This window comes from Mytilus galloprovincialis, chromosome 2 (assembly GCF_965363235.1).
Source record: "Mytilus galloprovincialis chromosome 2, xbMytGall1.hap1.1, whole genome shotgun sequence".
Taxonomy (NCBI): Eukaryota; Metazoa; Mollusca; class Bivalvia; order Mytilida; family Mytilidae; genus Mytilus; species Mytilus galloprovincialis.
The window spans coordinates 102687802-102711575 of NC_134839.1; the positions used below are offsets into that span (position 1 = coordinate 102687802).

General features: G+C 32.6%; 2 protein-coding genes across 2 annotated transcripts; both read right to left on the minus strand.

Moving 5' to 3' along the window:
* Positions 1–889: 889 nt before the first annotated feature.
* LOC143065180 (uncharacterized) lies at positions 890–4713 on the minus strand. Its single transcript, XM_076238596.1, has 2 exons — positions 4619–4713; positions 890–4014 (listed from the first exon to the last, which is right to left on the minus strand). The coding sequence occupies exon 2, from the start codon at positions 4005–4007 to the stop codon at positions 2298–2300; it is 1710 nt and encodes a 569-aa protein (XP_076094711.1). The 5' UTR covers positions 4008–4014; positions 4619–4713; the 3' UTR covers positions 890–2297.
* Positions 4714–13019: 8306 nt separating this feature from the next.
* On the minus strand, positions 13020–22525 carry LOC143065181 (putative oxidoreductase YtbE). The gene is made up of 7 exons (XM_076238597.1): positions 22416–22525; positions 20082–20264; positions 18965–19093; positions 18393–18500; positions 16336–16554; positions 15793–15940; positions 13020–13367 (listed from the first exon to the last, which is right to left on the minus strand). Exons 1-7 carry the CDS (start codon positions 22421–22423, stop codon positions 13308–13310), a joined length of 855 nt encoding a protein of 284 aa, XP_076094712.1. The 5' UTR covers positions 22424–22525; the 3' UTR covers positions 13020–13307.
* Positions 22526–23774: the final 1249 nt, after the last annotated feature.

Genomic DNA, 23774 nt, shown 5'->3' on the forward strand with positions numbered 1-23774 from the left:
CATTTTAAGAAATAAAATGGTGGGTTGAACCTGGTTTTATGGAATGCCAAACCTCCAGCTTTTATGGCAATGTTAAATATATCATTAAAATGATATACATGACAGGACTACAATACAATTAAATGGGAGAACATATAGGACAAAGAAACACACGAATAATAACTAACAAAAGGTTCCAGATTTAAAATTCAATACGCCAGATGTGCGCTTCGTCCACACAAGACTAACCACTGACGCTCAGATGAAAAAAGTTCGAAAAAGTACAAACTCGAACAGCACAAAGGACCAAAAGTTCCAAAACGTTGCGACCAACACGGCTAGGCTTTTCTGGCTGGGTTAAAAACATCCTTATTATTTAGAATAATTCATACTTTTGCAAACAGACTATATAATAGATATACATGATAAAACCGAAGTGATGACTAACTACAGAATAAAAATGTATGCATTACATAAAACAACCTAAACTAGCACATGCAAATACACAGCCGAGTTAGCCAAAGCCATCAACGCAGTGATGTCACATTTGAATTTCTAAAAATATTTCTCAAAAATAAGATAGAATTTGGATTATTTTGAATAATTGAAAATTACAATACTAATTAATATTAAATTGTGGTGGTAATTAGAAAATTAATTGTATTATCTAGCTATGTCGGTGTCTCTACTGAATCAAACTGTAAACCAAATATATCATATAAATTTCGATGATCCAAACTAAAATCTAATAAATGAACTGGATGATTAATTATCTTTTCCATAACACACGAATTCAACAGAAAATAAATAAGATTTTCAACTACAAACGTTAAGACATTTAACAAAATCTGATGGAATAACAAATATAACATCAAAATTAAATACATGAATTTGTGATAGAACCGTTAAGTCAGATGAGAAAATTTATTAGATTGGAAATCTAAAAAGGGCGAGAGAGAAAACAATTCCAAAATACAAAGCACTCTAAAGCTAACAAAGATTACCTATCATTCACCGGTTAAATTTCAAAGTTTTTCAGGCTCTGACAGCAACTTTGTAATCGATAGAAAATTCTTTACAGAAAGACCTTGCAAAGGTTCATTTTCGTGTTCAAATAGTGTGTTCATTATGTGACCTTTTGTTAGCACAGTACTTACTTCGGTTGTTCAATTGGATATTGAAGAGGCTAAAGGGCAATTTGCGCTCCAGTTTCAAATTTAAATCTTTGTATGGCTATCTATTTTAAATTTTAGGATAGTGTGACGCCTGTGTAATATTTGTGAAAACGATGTTTATTTGGTTTCTCATCGACAAAAAAGTTAACTTATTAGAGCACGTCGGGAAATTACGACAGCATACCTGTTGGCTCAAGCGAAGTGTAGCAGAGCTATATTTTTATCATATTTTTAGTAAATCTACCGATGTACAGTATTCTGTGGTAATATTTCGGATCACTTAACTATTACTAAGATTTTCTAATTTGTATATTTGAGTGTACATTTCGGATGTTGAGTGTGTTATTACTAAACAGGGCATACCATTAAAGAATCAAACGCATCAGAGAGATGATATAAATTTGATACAATTGCAATCCAAACGTTTGTCGTTATAGACGACACTTTTCCACAACAGATTTAAACTTTTAGCTTATCAAGCCCTCGAGATAACTTTTCTTATGTTTAATACTTTCTTGTTAGTTTGTGCATGGTTGTTAACATAGTTCATTGTCTACGGATAAAGTCAACATTTCTATTAATGTTGCTAGTGTTGAAGGCGTAACTGTTTCTTAAAGATGAAAAAACAGTATATCTAGCCAGTTAATGTCTATTTGCTTTTTTAGGTGCATGGGATATTTTTATGGATTCATACATCATATCATATCGTAATTTGAAAATCGAATGAGCAGATATCCTTCGTGAAGCTTCGGCATACAAGCATACAAGTAAAATAATAAAAAAGTGGAAGTCTTGATTATGCAATTGCAAATTAACAGTACACATTATTTTTAATGTGCTTTTATCATTTAGAGGAAAAAACTAGAATGACTACAAAGGACGATCGCAAAGTGAAGGCAAAAGCTCACACTTCCCCATATGGACCAGTAGTTGAGCGGACAAGTAGGATTTATTGTAACAATAAATTGTAACGAACGAACAAGTGAAGAAATGTACAGTAACCGAACTTAGGCAGGCGTTATGTTAGAGGTATGTTTTGATCATAAAGATCACATTCAGACAGTCAAAAGTATTATTTGATGAAAACTACATTAACGTACTGTAACTGCTGATAATGTTAGTTTTCTATATTCTTGTTCAGTTCTATCGTTTATACGCAATTGAAAAGAATTTTGCCCCTCCTTTTTCATCACAAATCAATAGTTTTTGATTCATTTGGTCAAAATCTATTGCCCTTGGGTACGCCATGTTCTCGGGTTCTAGTATCTCGCATAATTGCTTTCCATCTGGAGATAAAACGACAATGCTATTAGAATCTCTACCTATAGCAAGTAAGTTGGCATTGTTGTCGAGAGTGATACCACGGATAAATTTAAGACTCGGGTTAATCCACTTCCACAGGAATGACCCCTTGATATCGTAGCACGAGATGGTATCATGACATCTTGTAAGATATATTCTATTTTCGCCTACCGCTATAAAATCATAATCACCGAGACCCGTTGACCCATGTTTTTGTATAATCACCTTTTTCACTTCGTCTTTATATAAACTCCGAATCTGAACTTCATTGTTACCATAACTGTATAATCTATGGTTGAAGTATGTAATACCGTAGCATATATTTTCAGTTGGTATAATTTTTTGGACCCTTTTGTACTCTAAGGACACGATGATTATGTTAGGATGTTTAGTTGATGTAACTGCTACTCTCGTGTCGGTTATACATGCAACATCAAAGCACCAAGAGGAGACTTTGATTGAAGAGTTAATTGAACCATTGTTGTTAAAATGAACCAGTTCACCGTCGTTTTGATCTTTGTCAGTAGATGCATAATGAGGAATATACAAACATACAAATTTACCATTTGGCATAATGGCACATCCTTCAACGTTTTGTGACTTTTCGAACGGAACTGTTTGTACTTTTGTCAATATCAACTTCTGTTTGTCAAATACTGGCGTTTGTGCTTGTTTCTTTATTAGACAAGGTACTGCACTCGAGAAAACACTATTTTTTATTTCACCAAATACCCGAAGGTCGGATGTTATCTCTTGTACCTTTGTATCAATTGTAAGTATAATTTTATTACAGTTTAAGTTCTTCTTTTTAATGAAGTCTTCTACATTGGTTACTTCTTTACTTACTTTTTCTTGAATTTCATTTTTTCCAATAAAGGCATGTGTATTATACCCGTGATTTTTAAGTGTCAAAACTCCCTGCAATAACTCTGCCGTCCTTTTCTTGTTTGTTTCAATTTCAAGACATAATTGTTTAATCGATGTTTCGTGTGTGTTAGCTATAGCTTCCAGCTTGTTAAGAAGATCCTTTTCAAGCTTTTCTAAAACCTTATTTACCTTAATCCTAACTGTTTTAATATCTTCCACATACTTTTGATAACTTTCTTTAATTTCTTTCATATTCATTTCCTTTTCCGCGTAAAGTTTTTCATAAAACGTTTCAATAGTCTTTAACCGTTCAGTTAGATCATCCAACAAATTTGCAATGGCTGGAATTTCTCTTTTGATACGTTCGTCGATGGATTCAAATCCAGTACATGTTTCATGGTTTGTTTTTAAACATGAAATGCAACACGGAGATTTGTGGGATCCACAAAAAAGTTCATACGGAGTTTGATGAACGCTACATTTCAATTTCTGGTCAAGATGCAAAACAAATTGTGGTATTTTAATGTCAGCTACTTTGTGATTTTTCGTTGCTTTGGAAACGGCATGGTGTATATTGCAATTTATGCATAATGCTTCGTCACAGTCATTGCACCATTTCGAAGCAGGAATCGCTTTTGATAAACTCTGGCAAATACCACATTGTTGATTAGTAATGGAGGCCATTTATAATCTATATAGAAAAGAAATTACAAGTACAAGAATTATTACGTATACTCGTCATATCCCATTGATTTAGTACAATAAGATTATGTATTCAATGTTTGTTAGGTGGTTTTTTAGCAAATTTTTGTCGAAATTTAAGAAAAGAATATTAAAACAGATATCAATATTGCACGAACTTCATGTTATCGGTAGTCAATGTGCCAATATAAATAATAAGACATTTTAATACGATTACTGTTTTTGATTATACAGAGTCGTGTATACACGTTTCGTAAAATGCCCCGAAGGGTTCACAAAGTTATTGATGTTTAAAAAACTTTACCCACAAATTTCAAAAAAATTACAGAATGTTAGATCGCTTTTGCCCCCGCCCCTTTTACGACAAATGTCAAAAGCGAAACACTGATAAAAAAAACTTACCGACGGAGTTATATACCTTTTCGCAATGTATTTTGATCAACTGGTTCAAAACGAAATCTTCAGTTGTTTACTATTGATGACATAAAGCCATTGCTGGATGTAAATTACAAAATTCAAAACAAGTGTTAATAGTTAATTTGCTCTCAGATAAACTATAACACTGCCAGATTAATATTAAAACACTACTTTACCTTTTCTGAACATACAATGAATATAGCACCTTTTTATGAATACGGAAGTTTAAAAGGTAGAACTTTGTTTCATGGCGACATAAAATATGACACGGTATACAACTGTGGTTTAAATAACGACGATTTGAAGAGAATAAATATCTCACTATAATATGACGTGCTTCTTTCGCTTTGTGAATAAACCCATGCTCTAAATCCAATAAAATTTGTTTTGACATGCGTATATTGACTACTGCAGAATAATGAATTTTATCAAATTGGTATGCATTTCATATATTTCATTAACTTAAAACACTTTTAAACTCTTTTAAATGATGCACATGTTGTTACTAATTCATTTATTATGACTGTAATGTGTTGCAATTAGAAATTGACATATTTGATCTAGATACAACATCCGTTCATGCTGGCTGTTCAAACTCCTCCCTCTGTGAAATCACAATCCCAGTCATTTGCTTGTTTCCAAAAAAAAAAGGAGTTGCATGGAAGAGCCTATACAAACCTTCTTCACTTATACGCATCGGAAATATAAATTACCTAAATTGTCCTAATCAGAATCGAAATAATTGATGCAAGATATTCTTTCTTGTAGTTTTCACATGGTTAGGCATTATATTCGTGTTATTTTAGCCCTCACCATAGCTCGGGCAAAAATAATCACGAATATAATGCCTACGCATGTTAAAACTACAATAAAGTATAGCTTGCATCAATTATTTCTTAAATAATTTTTCGTTAAGAGACTTTTGTATCCGTAAAGGTAAACCATAAACATATAGAATATGTAATCAAATCATTCCCATTTCCTTTGTTCATCGTCCCCCCAAGTATGGATAGTCATGTAATAATACATGAAGTAAACAATGAAATGAATGAATATTTTAGGGAATTATCAGCCAATGAGACGATATATAAAATACCTATGGTCCGCGATAGGAAAAAAGACTTCAGATTACTGACTCAGGATAATGCTCGAAAATTGAGTAAGCGTGCGAGTCTGATAAATTCCAACTATATATTTTTTCGCATTAAAAACATACATAGTGGGATGTAAATTCACGGGTTTCTATCCTTTTAAAGAACCGAACGGTTACTGATGATTTGTGTTCTCATCGCAACAAATGTGTTTTGTTCAAACAGATCAGACAAAGTCAAACGATGTACATGCAAGTAAAGGCTTGATACTCCACTAGTCGTGTTTTGTGATTTTCAAAAATACATTTATTCTACAGTGAAATATTATCTTCAAACTATCATGATGAGGTTTAATTCTATTTGATTCTAACTGATGGTAGATTGACCTTTTTCACCTTTTTGGATTGGAGCGTCCGTGATGAGTTTTTTGTAGACGAAACGCGCGTCTGGTGTAAAAACAAAATTTCATTTCGGTATCTATGGTGAGTTTATTCTTAATAGAAATAACAAGTTTTTTTAGTTTTAGGATTATCATTTTAACGAAAAGTCAATATTAAAAAAGGTTTTTATAGTGGAACATTCTACATTGTAACCTACCGAATTAGACTATTTACCGGATTTGTTAACACATAAGCAACACGACGGGTGTCACATGTGGAGCAGGATCTGCTTACCCTTCCGGAGCACCTGAGATCACCCCTAGTTTTTTGGGGGGTTTCGTGTTGTTTATTCTTTGGTTTTCTATGTTGTGTCATGTGTGCTGTTTTTTGTTTGTCTTTTTCATTTTTAGCCATGGCGTTGTCGGTTTGTTTTAGATTTATGAGTTTGACTGTCCCTTTGGTATCTTTTGTCCCTCTTTTGTAGTTGGATAGAGGTATGAGGGAGGGTTGAATTCTCATAAACATGTTGAACCTTGCCTCATTTTTGCGCCTGTCCCAAGTCAGGAGCCTTTGGCCTTTGTTAGTCTGATATTATTTTTAATTTTAGTTTCTTGTGTACAATTTGCAGTTTAGTATGGCGTTCATTATCACTGAACTAGTATATATATTTGTATAGGGGCCAGCTGAAGGACGACTCCGGGTGCGGGAATTTCACGCTGCATTGAAGACCTGTTGGTGGCGTTCTGCTGTTGTCTGTTCTTTGGTCGGGCTGTTGTCTCTTTGACACATTCCCCATTTCCATTCTCAATTTTATTCAATTTGCGGACTCGTTTTTATCTGTAGTTTCCTATTGAGATATACTGCTTCTGATTGATTAGTCCAGCTTTTGTCTTTGTATCTCCTATATTTCAGTGATCATGACATAAACGATACTACAAAGTCTGCGAAATAGATATAAGAAGATCTCTCTCCATCCAAATCATATTTGTAAAAATCAATTTTAGGTAAAAAATACCTTGGCTCATATCGAAAAGAAAGCTTTAAAAGAGGGGAGAAAGGTACCAGAGGGACTGTCAAACTCAAAGAGCCCTTAAATGACTAGTGTCAAACAATAGACCATTTTCGAGTTCATCCGTCATCGAAAAAGTTCGTATCTTAAATTATGCGCGCCTTTATGACGTCATTTGTCAGCTAGAGGGGATCGTCTGTATCCCTGCACTACAAACGTTCATCAAACGAAAGATACCAGAGGGACTGTCAAACTCAAAGAGCCCTTAAACGACTAGTGTAAAACAATAGACCATCTTCGAGTTCATCCGTCACCGGAAAAGTTCGTAAATTATGCGCGCCTTTATTACGTCATTTATCAGCTAGAGGGGATCGTCTGTATCCCTGCACTTCAAACGTTCATCAAGCGACTTAGTGATCGACATTATGCAGGATCAAATATAAATAATGTTTGTTCTGTTAGTATTTAATCACAATTCCCTAATGACAGCAGTGATGATTGTCAATTATGAGAATTTGAATTGCCGAATAATTCGTGCAATATAGCACTATAGTTTTCCAACCACTCGCGATAAACGCACGAATTATGTTCACTTAAACCAGAGATTTTGACGGAAATGCATCGAACTCGAAAGTTGTCTATTCAAACAGAAAAACCAACGGTCTGATCTATATGTTGACTAGAAATCTAACAAAGATGGTCAACTTAAAACTTAGCACAAAAAGAGAGAGGGTACCTAGGAGGCATTGAACCATCAGCCGGGATAAAATCAACAGAGAGTTTAAATCAAAATGTTCAATCAGAAACGTCTGGAGGTTAACTGGAAAACCATGCAGTATAGAACATGAACAGAACAGTCCGAACCTGTTTAGTCCAACTTTACACAAGGGGTTGAAACTTAATAATTTTGAAGATTTATCTGTGAGATGTCGTATGAATAAAGTCTTCCGTTTTTTTTTTTTCTTTTTTTCTTTACGGGTTCAAAGATCTTTCATTCCAAACAAAACTGCAAAAAGTGACAACATAATCTTACATATATTCTCATTATTATGTAAAGATAATCCAAGGTCACAACTAAATCAATATGTTGCTACGCACCACAGATCACATTTTTTAATTTAATTTTTATTCATTCTGTGATTTTATATTGTTCAATATCTAAACAACGGTTACTGAGTCCTAAACCTTAACATTATGAGTATATCAGTGTAGTTATTGAAATAAAAAAGAACAATCATATGGATAAGGAAGTGACTCAAAATAAACTATATTCAAATATAAATTTTGTAATAGTTTGATGCTAGATTTTTAAGGTATGTGGTGAACAAAAATTAAAAAATATCAATATCAATGTCACAGTCTCTAAGACAAAAAGAACCGTTATAACATGCCATACTAAGACATATGTAAATCTTTATCTATGTAGTTAAATAAATGTTATATAATATATAATATTCACACAAAAAGAGGGACAAAAACAAACCTTCAAGTTGAGATAAGAATATGAAAATAAATATAACAATCCGTTATATAAATACAATGATGAAACGATGTTTCAGTGTGCCTTGATTGAGTAATATTTTTCCTTCAAGTTATCTCTAATTAAAAGCCAGTTTTATATATGTCCGTCTTTTAAAATGTGAATGTGCTGCTAAGCAATAGTCCAATGCCATGCATACAAAAGAAGAAAATAAATTGGCAACGCCATGGCTACAAAGGAAAATGACAAACAGACAAACAAAAGTACATAAAATTCAACAAAGAAAACTAAAGAATAAGCATGAGTATAAACAAAGAAGATGTGGTATGATTGCCAATGAGACAACTGTCCCCAAGAGACAAAAATGACACAGACATTAACAACTACAGGTCACCGTACGGCCTTCAACATGAGGCCTTTAAAAAAAACTGAAGGTGATCTCATTTGCTCCGGAAGGGTATGAAGATCATTCTCAATATGTGGCACCCGTCGTGTTGCTTATGTTAGTACAAACCCCGTAACAAATCTAATTCGGTCGGTCACATTTGTAAAAATGATGCGGGATTTTAGTTATGCCATAAGGAACATATTCGCTATCATCTGTAAAACGGTCAACCAACACGTGATGACGTTCGTAAAAGTTACGATAGGATGATTTCAATTTCACTTTCTGAAACTGTTTGGCTTAATAGTTTCCTTGCTAGCAGCAATACTCTACCAGGTAAATCATGATAGGAAATACAAACCGTTATATCACATCAATTGGGGATGTATACTCCGTATGTAGGCGCTGCTGTGATGTTGCTACATAGAAATGAAGTTCATAATTTGGAAGCTGAAATTATCTGAAAGATTTGCTTTCAAACAACCCTCATTGTCAATTTCTAGATTCAAGTCAAGATATAAGGCAGACTTATTCGGTCGGTCACATTAAATTGTATTTGTTGTATCCTTTATCTCAAGTTCGATGGGCTAAATGCGTTCAACATTGTCACTACATTTTGAATTATTTAGTGAGAAAAGGTAATCTATATATCAGAAATTAAAGTTAATGAATACATGTATCTTCTATTTTTCTTTCAAAGAAGATCCTGTATGAAATCAGCCTCATAGGAATATAAGAACAAGTCGGCAAGAAGATGGGCATAGTTGATTTCCATCGGAATGCCGATTGTTTTTTGTCGTCTTTCAACGTGAAAAATAAGTTGTCACTCAAGGATTTAAGCATTTCAATAACGTCAGTTTCAGGGAATATTTAGTTTAAATCAGAGTGATTTTTCACAAAGTAGGATTTATCCCTCCATAAAACAAGATACTTGTATCTACGCTGACCTTTCTTGTTTATGAAACAAAACAATACCAACTCTTTCAATTTCTTTTAGTTTGTAATGGGGATACTTGCGTGAAAAGCCAAATGTTTTATACTGTAGCAAGATGAAAGAGGCTTAGACATAATGTACTCTAAAAGATCTTTAGATTTTTTGTATCCACATTTGATTCAAGCTACTTCTACAATAAATAGTTTCACAATACGAAAGAGGTTTCTTTGATCGCAAGAAAGACCCAGCAATATACTGTTGTTAGTAAGGACACTTGTATGTTAGGTACCCATGCAAGTATAAATAATCTTACAATCTGCATTACTAGTATTTAAATAACACTTTCTACGATTCTTGGCTACAGTAGTCACAGGTGAACATGAGCTTCCTCTCTCGTTTCAAATTAAAGTGTCAATTATATTTAGGTAATGAATAACCATCACATAAGATTGCAGATTTTTAACAATTTGGTACGAAAATACAGTACAGAATCATATAGATTGAACTGAAATTTTGTTTGTTCGGGTCTAACTCAATGTCAATTTAAAATACACATATATTGGTGGTTCAACAGATTGAGGGTATTGTTTTCAATGTAGGAATGTGTTTTAATTATTAAGGGTACCAGGCTTATAATTTTATACGCCAGACGCGCGTTTTGTCTACATACGACTCATCATTGACGCTCAGATCAAATTATTTAAAAGGCCAAACAAAGTATAAAGAGCATTTAGGACCCAAAATTCCCAAAAGTTGTGTTGAATCTAGCCAAAGTAGTATATGCCTTGGGTAAGAAAATCCTTGTTATTTAGAATGATTCATACTTTTGCAAACAGTTAATTTATAAAAATGACCATATAATTGATATGCATGTCAACATCGAAGTGCTGACTACTGGGCTTGAGATACCACTGTAGACTAAACAGACATTTTTTTACGAATTGCGCTTCTATAAAAACCACCCTCAGCAAAAATGAGAAAGTTTCTTTTAAACAATCATACCTTGCACTTTAGAAAAGATGTCAATTTGATTGCTTGAATTACTATCGAAAGATATGTTAATTCATTTTGTTTGAAACAATTAAATTCTCTTTTTAGAGTTCAGTTACATAATCTTTCGAATAAAGTTTTTTTCTACTAAAATAACGTGGATATAAATCATATCATGTAATATCTCACTTTGTAAAGAAACACACTGATCTCCACACCAAATATACCGATGATGATATCATCAAAGTTTTGATATTTCTATTAACAAATAAAGGCAACAGTAGTATACCGCTGTTCAAAAATCGTAAATATATGGACAAAAAACAAAATCGGGGAAACAAATTAAAACTGAGGGAAACGCCTTAAATATAAGAGGAGAACAACGACACAACATTCAAATGTAACACACATAGTAACGAACTAAGCATTAGACAAAATCTGATGAGAATAACCAATATAGCATCAAAACCAAATACATGAATTTGGGACTTTGATTTTGGTGAATTGATTTTTTTTCGAAACATTCAGCGAACAGTGGGTGTTGCATTTCGTACTACTTGGGCACCACTTCTAGACATGTTCACCATAAGCCGATATTGAAATGGAAACCAATACCGAAACCAAAACCAAAAATAGTAGTAAGGTAAATGGTAAATGTTAATAATGTTTAATTAATTTAACCCTGTTTATTGTTTGAAATTTAAAACACTATATGTAGTATTAATTCAATTTAACATTTTACATGAACCGATCAAAAAGCCATAGTTGAATTCAACGAGTGTTAAATACACTAAAGTAAGTTATCTACAATTAAGATGTGGATATAAATTTATTTCTGAAGATGTATAACAACCATGAATCAAGTTTCGTCTAAGGGAAAGAACTGTACATAAAATTGTATTTGGTTGGGATCCCGCGTACATGTTTAACCCCGCCACATTATGTATGTACGTGACTGTCCCAAGTCAGGAGCCTGTAATTCAGTGGTTGTCGTTTGTTTATGTGTTACATATTTGTTTTTCGTTCATTTTTTTTTTAAATATAAATAAGGCCGTTAGTTTTCTCGTTTGAATTGTTTTACATTGTCATATATAGCTAACTCTGCCTTTCATAGCTGACTATGCGGTATGGGCTTTGCTCATTGTTGAAGGATGTACGATGACCTATAATTGTTAATTTCTGTGTCATTTTGGTCTTTTGTGGAGAGTTGTCTCATTGGCAATCACACCACATCTTCTTTTTTATATATAGTTCTGCAATATGTTCAATATCGTTCCGACAATATATATATAAAGGGAACCTTTAATTTACAAATGAACCAAAACAACTACTTATAAGGGCAAACGTGTTTTTTTTTTTTTTTTTTTTTTATTTTATTATAATTGTATGAATATTGTTAATCTGTATCAGAAGAAGAGGATCCAAAAAGCTTGTTTGCGTTCCGCAAAATTACTTTCAACAGTTTGTGACACATGTTTTATGTTTTCTCTCTCCATTTCCTTTTCATTTCTTTTTCTGGAACACATTTGATTGCCCCTCTTGATGTGCTAGGTTCTTCAATATTCATCCTCAACTTTTAAGCAAATTATGTCATAGTTTATATTGTTATCAAGAAAATAAAAATAACTTAAACACATTTGTGATGGACACATTATTTACAGTGGCGACCAGCTCATAAAGCTATCCATGATTTTTTGGCCAATTTTGTTCATCAAGCTTTCAGATCATTGATAGCATATCCGTCAACTGAAACATGGGAAACTATGAAGGGTGATTGGCCAAGAATTGGAAGAGAATGAACGCACATTTGTCGATGAAAAGATTCGTGCAGAAAAGGTTGTGTAAAACATTCCATAAGACGAATAAATATTTATTTAATAGTAGGTTCTCTTTATAGACATAGTCGGACCATTATTGCACATGTTGTAGAACTATGTGCAGCCATTTCCCTACGACGAAACCTGCTTAATGTACATCATAAATAAATTTAAATTGTATATTAATTCCATTGGTTATTTAAATAATGGTTGGACTTTGCTGTTTGATATATTCATGTGGATTGATGAATTGGAGTAATACTCAGTCTTTTAAATTCAAATTTCAAACAATATAATGGAGTAAAAAGGTTGAACAAATTAACATTATAAACATTTACCATTCACTGCTATATTTGGTTTCGGTATCTGTTTCGGTATCGGTTACGTTTTCGGTATCGGCTTACGGTGAACATGTCTACTAGTGGACTTGTTTTTGTACTCATATCAGGCAGAATTCATACAGAACATGCTTAAAGACGAAAAACAAAACATCTTGCTAAAGTCTTTAATATAAATTATACTGAAGATGTGCTGTAACTTAGCCAGCATTTCAATAAGTCCTTATATCTAATATATCCTTGTAAACTTGAGATTATGGAAACTACCAAAAGTACAAGGTCTGATATTATAAATACATATAGACGTTGATTTTATGTAATCCCTTATATCTACCGTTAACAAGATTTCATATAGGTTCATACCACTGGTGATGAAAAAAAAACAACCTTAGAGGATATCATCAGACCAGTAGTTTAAAGGTTGGCGCGATTGCAGATTATTTATCCGTTCCATGGAGAAACGCAAGGGTTCCAGGTGCAATATTCATCTGGAAATGTTTTCTACAATATATGAAAACTCAAGAGGAAAAGTTATGATTTTACAATTTGTCATTTCCATTTCTTTCTAATAAATTATATTATTGTAAATAATTTTCTCATAAATATCATCATATACGTTAAACTAGAGGTTATAAAGAGCTTGTGTCGCTCACTTTGGTCTATATGCATATTAAACAAAGTACACACATTGATTCATGACAAAAATGTGTTTTTGTGATAGTGATGTGTTTGTAGATCTTACTGAACATTCTTTCTGTTTACAATTATCTCCATCTATAATGCACTTGTTAAAAAAAATTACTGTAAAGGGCAAAAATTGTTATTAACAGCTGCGCCATGAGAGCATGATACGCCCGTCTTCTCGTGTGAAATAATCATAAACAGTTTCTGAGATACAGCGTGACATATGAAAACCCAGGATTTTTAACAAAAAACTCAATAATAACTCTTAAATAACATGTTAAGCAATAATCATATATCGTTTTTGAGATATGGCGCGACATGTAAAAACCCCATCCCTCTTTTTTACAAAATACTCAATAACTTAAAAATAAAATTTTGAATCATCACCAAAAGTTATACAGATCTTAAATTAAATATAACTAAAAAGTGTGTAAAGTTTAAAGCATTTTTCATAAATTGTTTTTGAGATACAAATTAACTCAAAAAGTTTACACTTATTTTCACCAAAAAGTACACAGATCGTTTGTCAAATTATAGGGAACAACTGTATTAAGTTTTAGGAAATTTGGATGAGTCTTTCTAAAGTTACGGTGTGACATGTTAACGCCAGACAGACAGGCGGACAGACGGACAGATGGACATAGTTATCAAAGGTACCAGGATTATTAATTAGTACGCCAGACGCGCGTTTCGTCTACATAAGACTCATCAGTGACGCTCATATCAAAATATTTATAAAGCCAAACAAGTACAAAGTTGAAGAGCATTGAGGATCCAAAATTCCAAAAAGTTGTGCCAAATACGGCTAAGGTAATCTATACCTGGGATAAGAAAATCCTTAGTTTTGGGAAAAATTCAAACTTTTGTAAACGGGAAATTCACAAAAATGACCACATTATTGATATTCATGTCAACACCGAATTGTTGACTACTGGGCTAGTGATGACAGACGGACGGACGTATACCAAAATACGTCCCGTCAAAATTTTGAAGGGCGTATAAAAATTGACTATAAAGAACAATAACTCCTTAAGGGGTCAACTGACAATTTTGGTTATGTTGACTTATTTGTAGGTTTTACTGCAAAATTTCCTAAAAATTACCGATTCAGGAGCAGCAACCAAGTAACGGGTTGTCTGATTCATCTGAAAATTTCAGGTCCTTTAGATCTTAAACTGATGAACATTTTTACCCAGTCAGATTTGCTCTTTACACTTTGTTTCAGAGATATAAGCCATAAACTGGATTTTACCCTTTTTTTCTATTTTTAGTCATCTTGGTTGGCAGGCAGGGTCATCGGACACATTTTTTAAAGTAAAGACCCTAGTGATAATTGTGGCCAAGTTTGGTTAAATTTTGCCCGGTAGTTTCAGAGAAGATTTTTGTAATAGTTAACGGACAACGGACGACGACGACGACGGATGATGGATAATAAGTGACCAGAAAAGCAATTTGGGCCGGATGAGCTAAAAACGAAAACAACACATGATAATTTTCTTGCGTTATAAACGCTTTTCGGCATTATTAGGAACGATTAAATCTGATTTTTTTTAAGACAAGGATGAATAAGAACCAAAATAAAGCTTGTTCATGTCTGAGAAACTAGCAACATATTTTTTTAGATTAACACATATGCATAGGAACTATATTGTTTATAATATGTTCTTTCCTGTATGTTGATTTAACTGCACCAGATGTGCATTTCGTCAATGAATGTTTCTTTAGGTGTCAAATAATTTGAAAATCTTTAAGCCAAAATATTTGAAAATCCAAATTTCAAAATTGAAGTGCCAATTAATCTAAACAAAAAGGACAAAGTCTGTCTAGTACCAATTTGATGAGTTAAGCCTCCTCTAATATTTATTTTGTGTACTATAATATTACTGTCTCAGGTTAGAGCGATGTTAGAACACTCACAAGCCTGTTAAACCTTGTCTCATTCTTTATGTACAGGTCTGAATCAAGGAATCTGTAATCCAGTGATTGTCCTTTATTGCTCTCTGGTGTATTCGTTCTTTATTCATTCTTGTAGAATAAGTTAGGTTTTCGTTGTGTTTTTTTTATACAGAAATCTTAATAAACTACATAACAATATGGGTTTTTTTCGTTGTTGAAAACTGTACCTGTAAGTATTCACAACTTTGTTCTTTTTATCCTTTGAAAGTTGTCTCATTGGCAATATTATCACATATTCTCTTATGTTCATTCTCAGTATATCTTATTTGATTTACTCATATCTCACCATCAGTTCTATGTCATCTTCCGTTAAAGACCAATCAAACACATCGGCATTTGTTTCTATATGTTTTTGATCAGAAGATTTTGGTATTGTAACAAAACCATGCTGAACGCTCCATCGAATCAAAATTTGAGGTACAGATCTCCTATATCTATAAAGGAATAGAAATCATTGAACATGATTAGCAGACATTTAGTTCAGTATTTTTGTGATTTTACTTTTTAAAACTACTTGCATTTCTTATATAAAACATGTCCATCATTTTGAGAAGTTAGAGAAGTTTTTTATGTTCTATAAGTATACCAGTTCTTTCTCAATACATTGTTTATATTGTGACATTCCGCATTATGTTATCAAGATATGCTCTGATTTATAATTTTCAAGGTGAAAAAAAGGCTTTGAATATGCATCAATATGACAGATAGGTAAAGCATTATACGCAAGCGTATATCGAACAATCTGACAAATGAACACTGCATAGGAAGACAAATAATATCAGACTGATATAGTTCCTCCGAACAAGCTGTATAACCATTTAAAACTTACCTTTCTGCAATATCTATCAATAGCTTATTGTTGAATTTTCTGCCTTTACATAGAGGTGAATATCCCATCAATCCAATACCATTAGCACGACAATAGTTGACAATTTCAGTTTTTTGTTGCCATGGATGGAGCTCTATTTGATTGATCACTGGAGTAGGAAGTCCGGCAGATTTAAATGCTTCTAGATGATGAACACCAAAGTTACTGACACCTAAAGACCTATATATTTATATTATTGATTGGTTTTGCATGTTTGGCATGTGTATATATATTAGAGTTGAGATCTCACAAAACCTGTTTATCCCCGCCGCATTTTTGTGCATTTCTGATGTCAACAGCCTCTTGCCTTTGTTAGTTTTTTATGTTTTTTTTTTTTATTTTAGTTTAACTATATGTTTTGAAGTTTAGGGTGACGTTCAGTTTCATATGTTTGGTCTGGTTGTTGTCCCTTTGACATACACCTCATTGCCATTCTAAATTGTATAGTACTAGTAGTTACTAGTAATATTAAATATACTAATATTACGCAATACATGTTTATTCAACGTGAATTAGCTACGTGATATAAAAAAGAATAAAATATGAATTTTTTTTGTTGGTTCAATTATTGATAGAAATGAAGTAATTATTTGCTTTGAGCAGCCAGTTTTGTTCAATTTTGTCAAAATAAGCTAAGATACATCGCTGATGAATTATTCACTTGCAAGTGAATAATTTGACTTCATTTAATCCGTATTCATGTGATATTTAATCCCTAAGCTACTGATTAATAACACAATAATTAGACGTGTTAAGTTATTACAGGGAAAAGCATTTTATAATTGTGAGTGAAACAAGGATAAACCATTTGATTGGCTGATTCGATCTAGAAAAACTCATTCTTATACAGATAAAAAAGTTAACAAAGGTAGCAGGATTGTAAAGTTGATGATTAACGTATATTTTAACCGATATTATAAGAAGTTAGCAATATCCGTTAACTCTACTTTCCGCTATATTGGGGGTCGGTTGAAAACAAAACGTTACGACAAAAGATATGATTTCAGCTTTCCAATGGTGAACTTTCCATTTCTAAGTAGCAACATTCCAGCAGCACCTGCATACTGGGTATATAACTCCCAATTGATACGATATTCCCGTGCTTGCATTTCCTATCGTGATTTTCTTGATAGAGGGTTATTGCTCACAAGAAATCTATAAAACCAAGAGTTCCAAATGGTGAAGTTGAATCATCCCTTCGTAAATTTTACGGACGCCATCGCCAGTTAGTTGTCTGTTATAGAATAACCAAATGATATCGGATATGTTCCTTACGTCGTTACTACAATCGCCTTCCCTTTCATGAATGTGACCTACCGAATCAGACTATTTACCGGATTTGTTATAACATTAGCAACACGACGCTGCCACATGTGGAACAGGATCTGCTTACCCTTCCGGAGCACATGAGATCATCCCTAGTTTTTGGTGGGGTTCGTGTTGCTTATTCTTTAGTTTTCTATGTTGTGTCATGTGTACTGTTGTTTGTCAGTTTGTCTTTTTCATTTTTAGCCATGGCGTTGTCAGTTTATTTTCGATTTATGGGTTTGACTGTCTCTCTGGTATCTTTCGTTCCTCTTTTATAAAATCAAACCTACCTAGGAAAATACAATTGCATCTTATTAATGTTAATATTGGGTTACATAGCCGTGGGCGTTCTTCGGAAATCATTAAGTTAATATAACTAATTCGATGACATCTAGACTTAAATACCATTCGTTTCATGTGTTTAGTATTTTGATTTTGCCTTTTGATAAGGGACTTTCCTATTTGAAATTTACTTGACTTCGGTATTTTGTTATTTACTTTTACATATATATAATTGACGGAAAACTGTCATTCTCATATTAACAGTAATATTTTTTTTATAGAAGTTGCGGTTATCAATAATTTTTAAAAAAAATCCCGATCAAATGAACATCAGAATGTTATATTTTATCTGGTTTTTTTTTGTGTGTATTTAAGACTATTTATACTTTTATAAAGAAGCATTTTTTAGAAAGCGTGTTACTACTTACTTTATTATCCCATGTTCCTGTAGTTCTATCATCGCCTTATAGGTCTCCACATTGTTTCCATTTGCAGGATTATGAATACAATACAAATCTATGTAATTCAGTTTCATTCTATAAAAACGAAATGTTTTTTTTTTTTTTTTTTTTATTCAACAACAGTATTGCTCGCTGTTAACAATTACTCCACTGACACAGCTATCTCAGTGAAGGTCCCTGTTTCATTAGTACCAGAAGTTCAGGGATTCTTCAGGTAGATAAACTGCATATTGTTAGTCGTTTACAAAATATTATAAATATTACATCAATATAGATAAATAATGCTATTCTAATTATATTAAAGTATTTATATTATCTGGCCTTATTTTCGGAATTTCATAGTTCATCCGTTCATGTTCATGTTATTATATCATAAATTTTGTGATTTTCACCTTTTTAACTAGGTATTCATTTCATTGATTTAGCGACTTTTTATAGTTTCAACGAAGACGTTCAGTATTCAAACAAAATGAAATTGAAATAGAATAACAACCATTTTTTCTAAGATAAGATAGTCTTTTTAATAAATATGAACTTACTTCCGTAAGCTTTCTATGAACACTTGTTTACATCTATCGTAACCATTTTCACACAGCTTGTTCACAACAAATATGTCCTTTCTGTTTACGCCAGACTTCTCGATACCTCTTCCAATCTCTTCTTCGATCCTAAAATTCATGATAGAATGAACTGTAAAAGATTAATTTTATACTTTATTTTATTCATTTCTGTTTAAATTTTCCTCACGTGCGTTTTGGTACCTTCTTGTACAATAAAGGCAACAGTAGTATACCGCTGTTCAAAACTCATAAATCCATGGACAAAAAACAAAATCGGGGTAACAAACTAAAACCGAGGGAAACGCATTAAATACAAAGTTTGCATGTGCAATACATATAAATCATATAAAGCATTAAATTCTAAAATGATGTTTTATTCCTTCAAGACCAGAACATGATTTAACAATTTTGGATTTACTGTTTAGGGTGTCTTCCATTTCTTGAACCTTGTCAAAAATATTTTTATTTTGCCATTATTGGTAAATTGCGACTGTCCTCGGTAGACACTTTGAACTTTTCCCCCGTTGAAACCTTTTTGCACTTCGAGTGTTTTACTTTGGTGCTGATCAGCTTACTTATAAATGGAGATTAATTTCATAATCAATTATATCACATCTACTTATTATTTAAATACATCTTCGCATCTCAAATTCTAAAACTCTTGCTTCCTGTTTCAAAAATCTTACTATGAGAAGTAGCACACCTATGCAAATAACACATTGCATTGCATTTTAAAAAAGACTCATGGATTTATTTTTAAATTTTGTTTTTCATTTTGATTAACAACTTCTTAATTGATATACGAAATTTGATCATCGGTAATCTACTGTTCCGTCTAATTTTATTTGTGTTTCGATTTGGATTGCTGTTTCATTGAACCATTTCTAACAAAACCTTTTGTTGAAGAAAGAATACCAACAATTTCAACTTTCTTTTTTTTTTTTTTTTTTGTATTCTCAAACTGTTACAATGTTATTGTTGTTTGTCATAAATGTTTTGTTTCTCTCAAGATATGGAAGTATGTAAAACTTGCATATGGTTTGTGCATCGAATTATATTTAATTTGTATTTTTAAAATGAGGTCAAAAATACAAACCCATGGAGCTCAGCTGTATCAATCAATCTGTACCCTTGTGACAGTGCATATTCTACTGCTTTCTCGGCTTCAATACCACTAGTATTAAACATACCAAGGCCAAACATTGGCATTGTATTACCATCAGCTAATGTTATTCTCGATTCCAAACCCTTCGCTATTGTTACCATGACGGTGCGTAAACTGTAAGATAAAGCAATAATACGTTAACATGACTAATTAAAATTTTCTTGTTTGTTTTCTTTTGTATATTTGTGTACCTTTGAGTAGCTCCATCGTTATCCAAATGAATCCCTTCTGTAAACCATCTTACGGTGTTTATATATCTCAACTTGTACGATTCGCTCGTGTATGTAACAATGTTTTAGATTTTAACGAGAGAAATTTATGTATTACTGAAAAATTATTACACCAGGGTTTTCGATATCACAAACTAGTGAAAACATTTACTAAATTTATCATCGGTATAAGGACATTATTCGTAAATATAGCTCAACATGCAGACTTCTTATACGTTCAGGTATTTCACATCCTATATTTTATATGGAAATATACTTTATAAAGCTCAAAAATGTCAGTATTCACCTCAGAAGCTAACAAAACCTTTAAATAGACTAATTAAGAAGGGATATAGTTACGATACTGTTGTCAGGTCATTAAAGATTGCATATTTTGGCGTTAATATTGATTCACTTAAAGGGTCTTTGCATCGTAACTAAACACATTTATTATTAATAAACCAGTTGTTGGCATGACACGGGTTATGTTCTTCTCATATATGTTATGATGGTATGATACTAAACCCCTCACGGGGAGGATTGTGCCTGATATTCATATAATGAAGACATAATTTTTCAATCAGTTTAATTTAAGTCCGGAGCTGGCATGTCAGTTAACTGCTAGTAGTCTGATGTTATTTATGTATTATTGTCATTTTCTTTATTTTCTTTGTTTACATCTTCTGACATCAGACTCGGACTTCTCTTCAACTGAATTTTAACGTGCGTATTGTTATGCGTTTACTTTTCTGCATTGGCTAGAGGTATAGGGGAGGGTTGAGATCTCACAAACATGTATAACCCCGCCGCATTTTTGCGCCTGTCCCAAGTCAGTAGCCTCTGGCCTTTGTTGTTCTTGTATTATTTTAACTTTTAGCTTCTTGTGTACAATTTGGAGTTAAGTATGGTGTTCATTATCACTGAACCAGTATATATTTGTTTAGGGGCCAGCTGAAGGACGCCTCTGGTGCAAGAATTTTTCAATGCATTGAAGACCTGTTGGTGACCTTCTGCTGTTGTCTGCTCTATGGTCGGGTTGTTGTCTCTTTGACACATTCCCCATTTCCATTCTCAATTTTATTTGATTGTTTCTTTAGATTTGTGTATTATGTAGGCTTAAATTCTGTCGATTACAGTTGCTTCGCAATATAAGAATAAATCACATGGAATGATCAGTTGATTATCAATACTTGCATAAAACTCCTATATACTTTTCGACCAGGAACACTGAAAAATTGTAAATGAAAATGAAGCGCTTTCTGTGTTTTCTTTCGTCAGGAAAGCACAAAAACCAAAAGTTGGAAAGCCAACATGGAAAAAAGTAAAATCGCAAAAATACTGAACTCCGAGGAAAATTCAAAACCAAAAGTTCCTAAGCTCAAACACATCAAACAAATGGATAACAAATGTCATATTCCTAACTTGGTATAGGTATGTTCATTATGATGAAAATGGTGGATTGAAATGGATTGGATGTGGAAATGTGAGGAGCTACGTGACCGAAATTAAAAAAATGTAAATAACCAAAAACTTAATTTAATTTTTCCTTTTGGGTTTGGAATATTAAGATACTATATGAATATAAGGAGATGAGGATTTCAATTTTTCCAGAAAGTTTGACCCTTCGATTAACCTTGATATAGATAACTGTATACTAAAACAATATGCATATTTTTAGCAATCAAATGTTGTTATAAATTATATCACTATTATAAATTTTAATACAACGCGTCAAAGTGTCTTAATTATAATTTTTTTTACGTTGTTTTATGATAACACGTTATGGATATTTTCCCTCGGTTTTATTTTGTTACCCGGATTTGCTTTGCTTAATCGAATTATGATTGTTGAACAACGGTATACTAGTGTTGTCTTTATTTACTTATTTGTAAACAAGCCTACAATATTATGCATTGTTATGAGGAAACAGTTTCACGTATTACTCTGTGAATCAAACTTGGAAAACAACAAGCATTTACTTACGTTTTAAATCAATTATCCTTGAAAATAAGTTGTTAGACGATAATATTAGTTTTACAATGCATGTGTCACGTACCTGTACATGACCTCGGATAGATATCTGTCTACACTATCAAGGTATCAGTATATAAGATGATCACCGTTATGTTTTCTTCTTTTCTCTTTACTCATACATATATGTATCTGTAATATGTATTATTCTTCCGGTTTAAACCGAAAGTAAATATATTATTTGATATTATTCATTTCAAAGAAAAATAAGAATGGAAATAAAGGAAGATGAATACAACACTTTAAACCCTCTAAAAAGAGTATTTCTACAGAGACGCTGAATGACCGTAGTGGCAATATTCCAACAAACATCATTGTATATAGAATTGAACCACACTGTTTTGTACTTTTTATTGTGTTTTTCTGTAAAAACCAAGTTCATAGATCTGTTATTCAATGTAGGCTTATTCTATTTATTCATCTGAATATTCCGTTTTTAATTAATAATAGAAGATATGTGGATACCTCAATGAAGGAGTAGCTACATAAATATCTAATGGTCTTCTTCAATATACTGGAGTCTTTTGTCATGTGCAAGCCCATAACCGCAAAATCCTAAAAACAGAGAGGGAAAAGATCTGCATCTACCAAATTTCCTCACTGGACTACAGCATTCAAAATATGAATAACTGGTACGACTTTGATAGCGCATGTGGGTTAACAACAATCACGATTACTTATTTCTGACTTTATTCTTAACTCCTCATCTACATCCTTTATCTCAACCGGCGGGAAAGCAAATGGTACAGAGAAAAACGCGCAGTAACAATTAGTTGTCAAAAAACAATTCCGAAAATATCGCAAATAAAAATCAATACTACAGACGAGAAAAAATCCAATAATTTTGTGTCAAAGTTAAAACCAATCTCAAGTAGAAAGGAGCTAGCCTAGAACAGATTATGAAAGTTCTACACTTGAATAGAATCTGACAGTTCTATCCTATAATAGGTGAGTACATGTCTACCCTAGAACCTTACTATGGTCACTTGTGACAAAGCAGATATTCAAAATACGTTGTGTCAAATTATAAATTAGTGAATCTGTTAGAGGTGTCAGTTTACCATTTGAGACCTTCGGTGTGAAATAGCTTTCTTGAAAGAAGTAATCCTCTGACAAAAAAAATCATAATAGAAAATAACACTTGAATATTATATCATCAGATGGAACTATATACTCACTCTATAACTGTTCTCAGAAGGTCATTCATACTCCTGGACATTTTCTGTAAACTTTTATTGAGGTAAAGCTTTCATTCATCTATATCCTGTCTCCATTCTGCTTTACGTTTTTACATTACTCCGAAAATATTGTACCTTCTTCTCAAATGACCCACCCACAGCATTTGTAATCATTCTTAAATGTACGTTGACCAAAAAGTACAAAT

Excerpts from the sequence above, each read along its gene's own strand:
- LOC143065181 (XM_076238597.1), bottom strand. Across the intron at positions 16,555-18,392 it reads CAGGAACATGGGATAATAAA|GTCTTTAGGTGTCAGTAACT; the intron begins GTAAGTAGTAAC and ends ATAAATATATAG. Across the intron at positions 13,368-15,792 it reads AAGATGACATAGAACTGATG|AAAACATTTCCAGATGAATA; the intron begins GTGAGATATGAG and ends CATATATTGTAG.
- LOC143065180 (XM_076238596.1), bottom strand. The coding sequence starts at position 4,007 with ATGGCCTCCATTACTAATCAACAATGTGGTATTTGCCAGAGTTTATCA.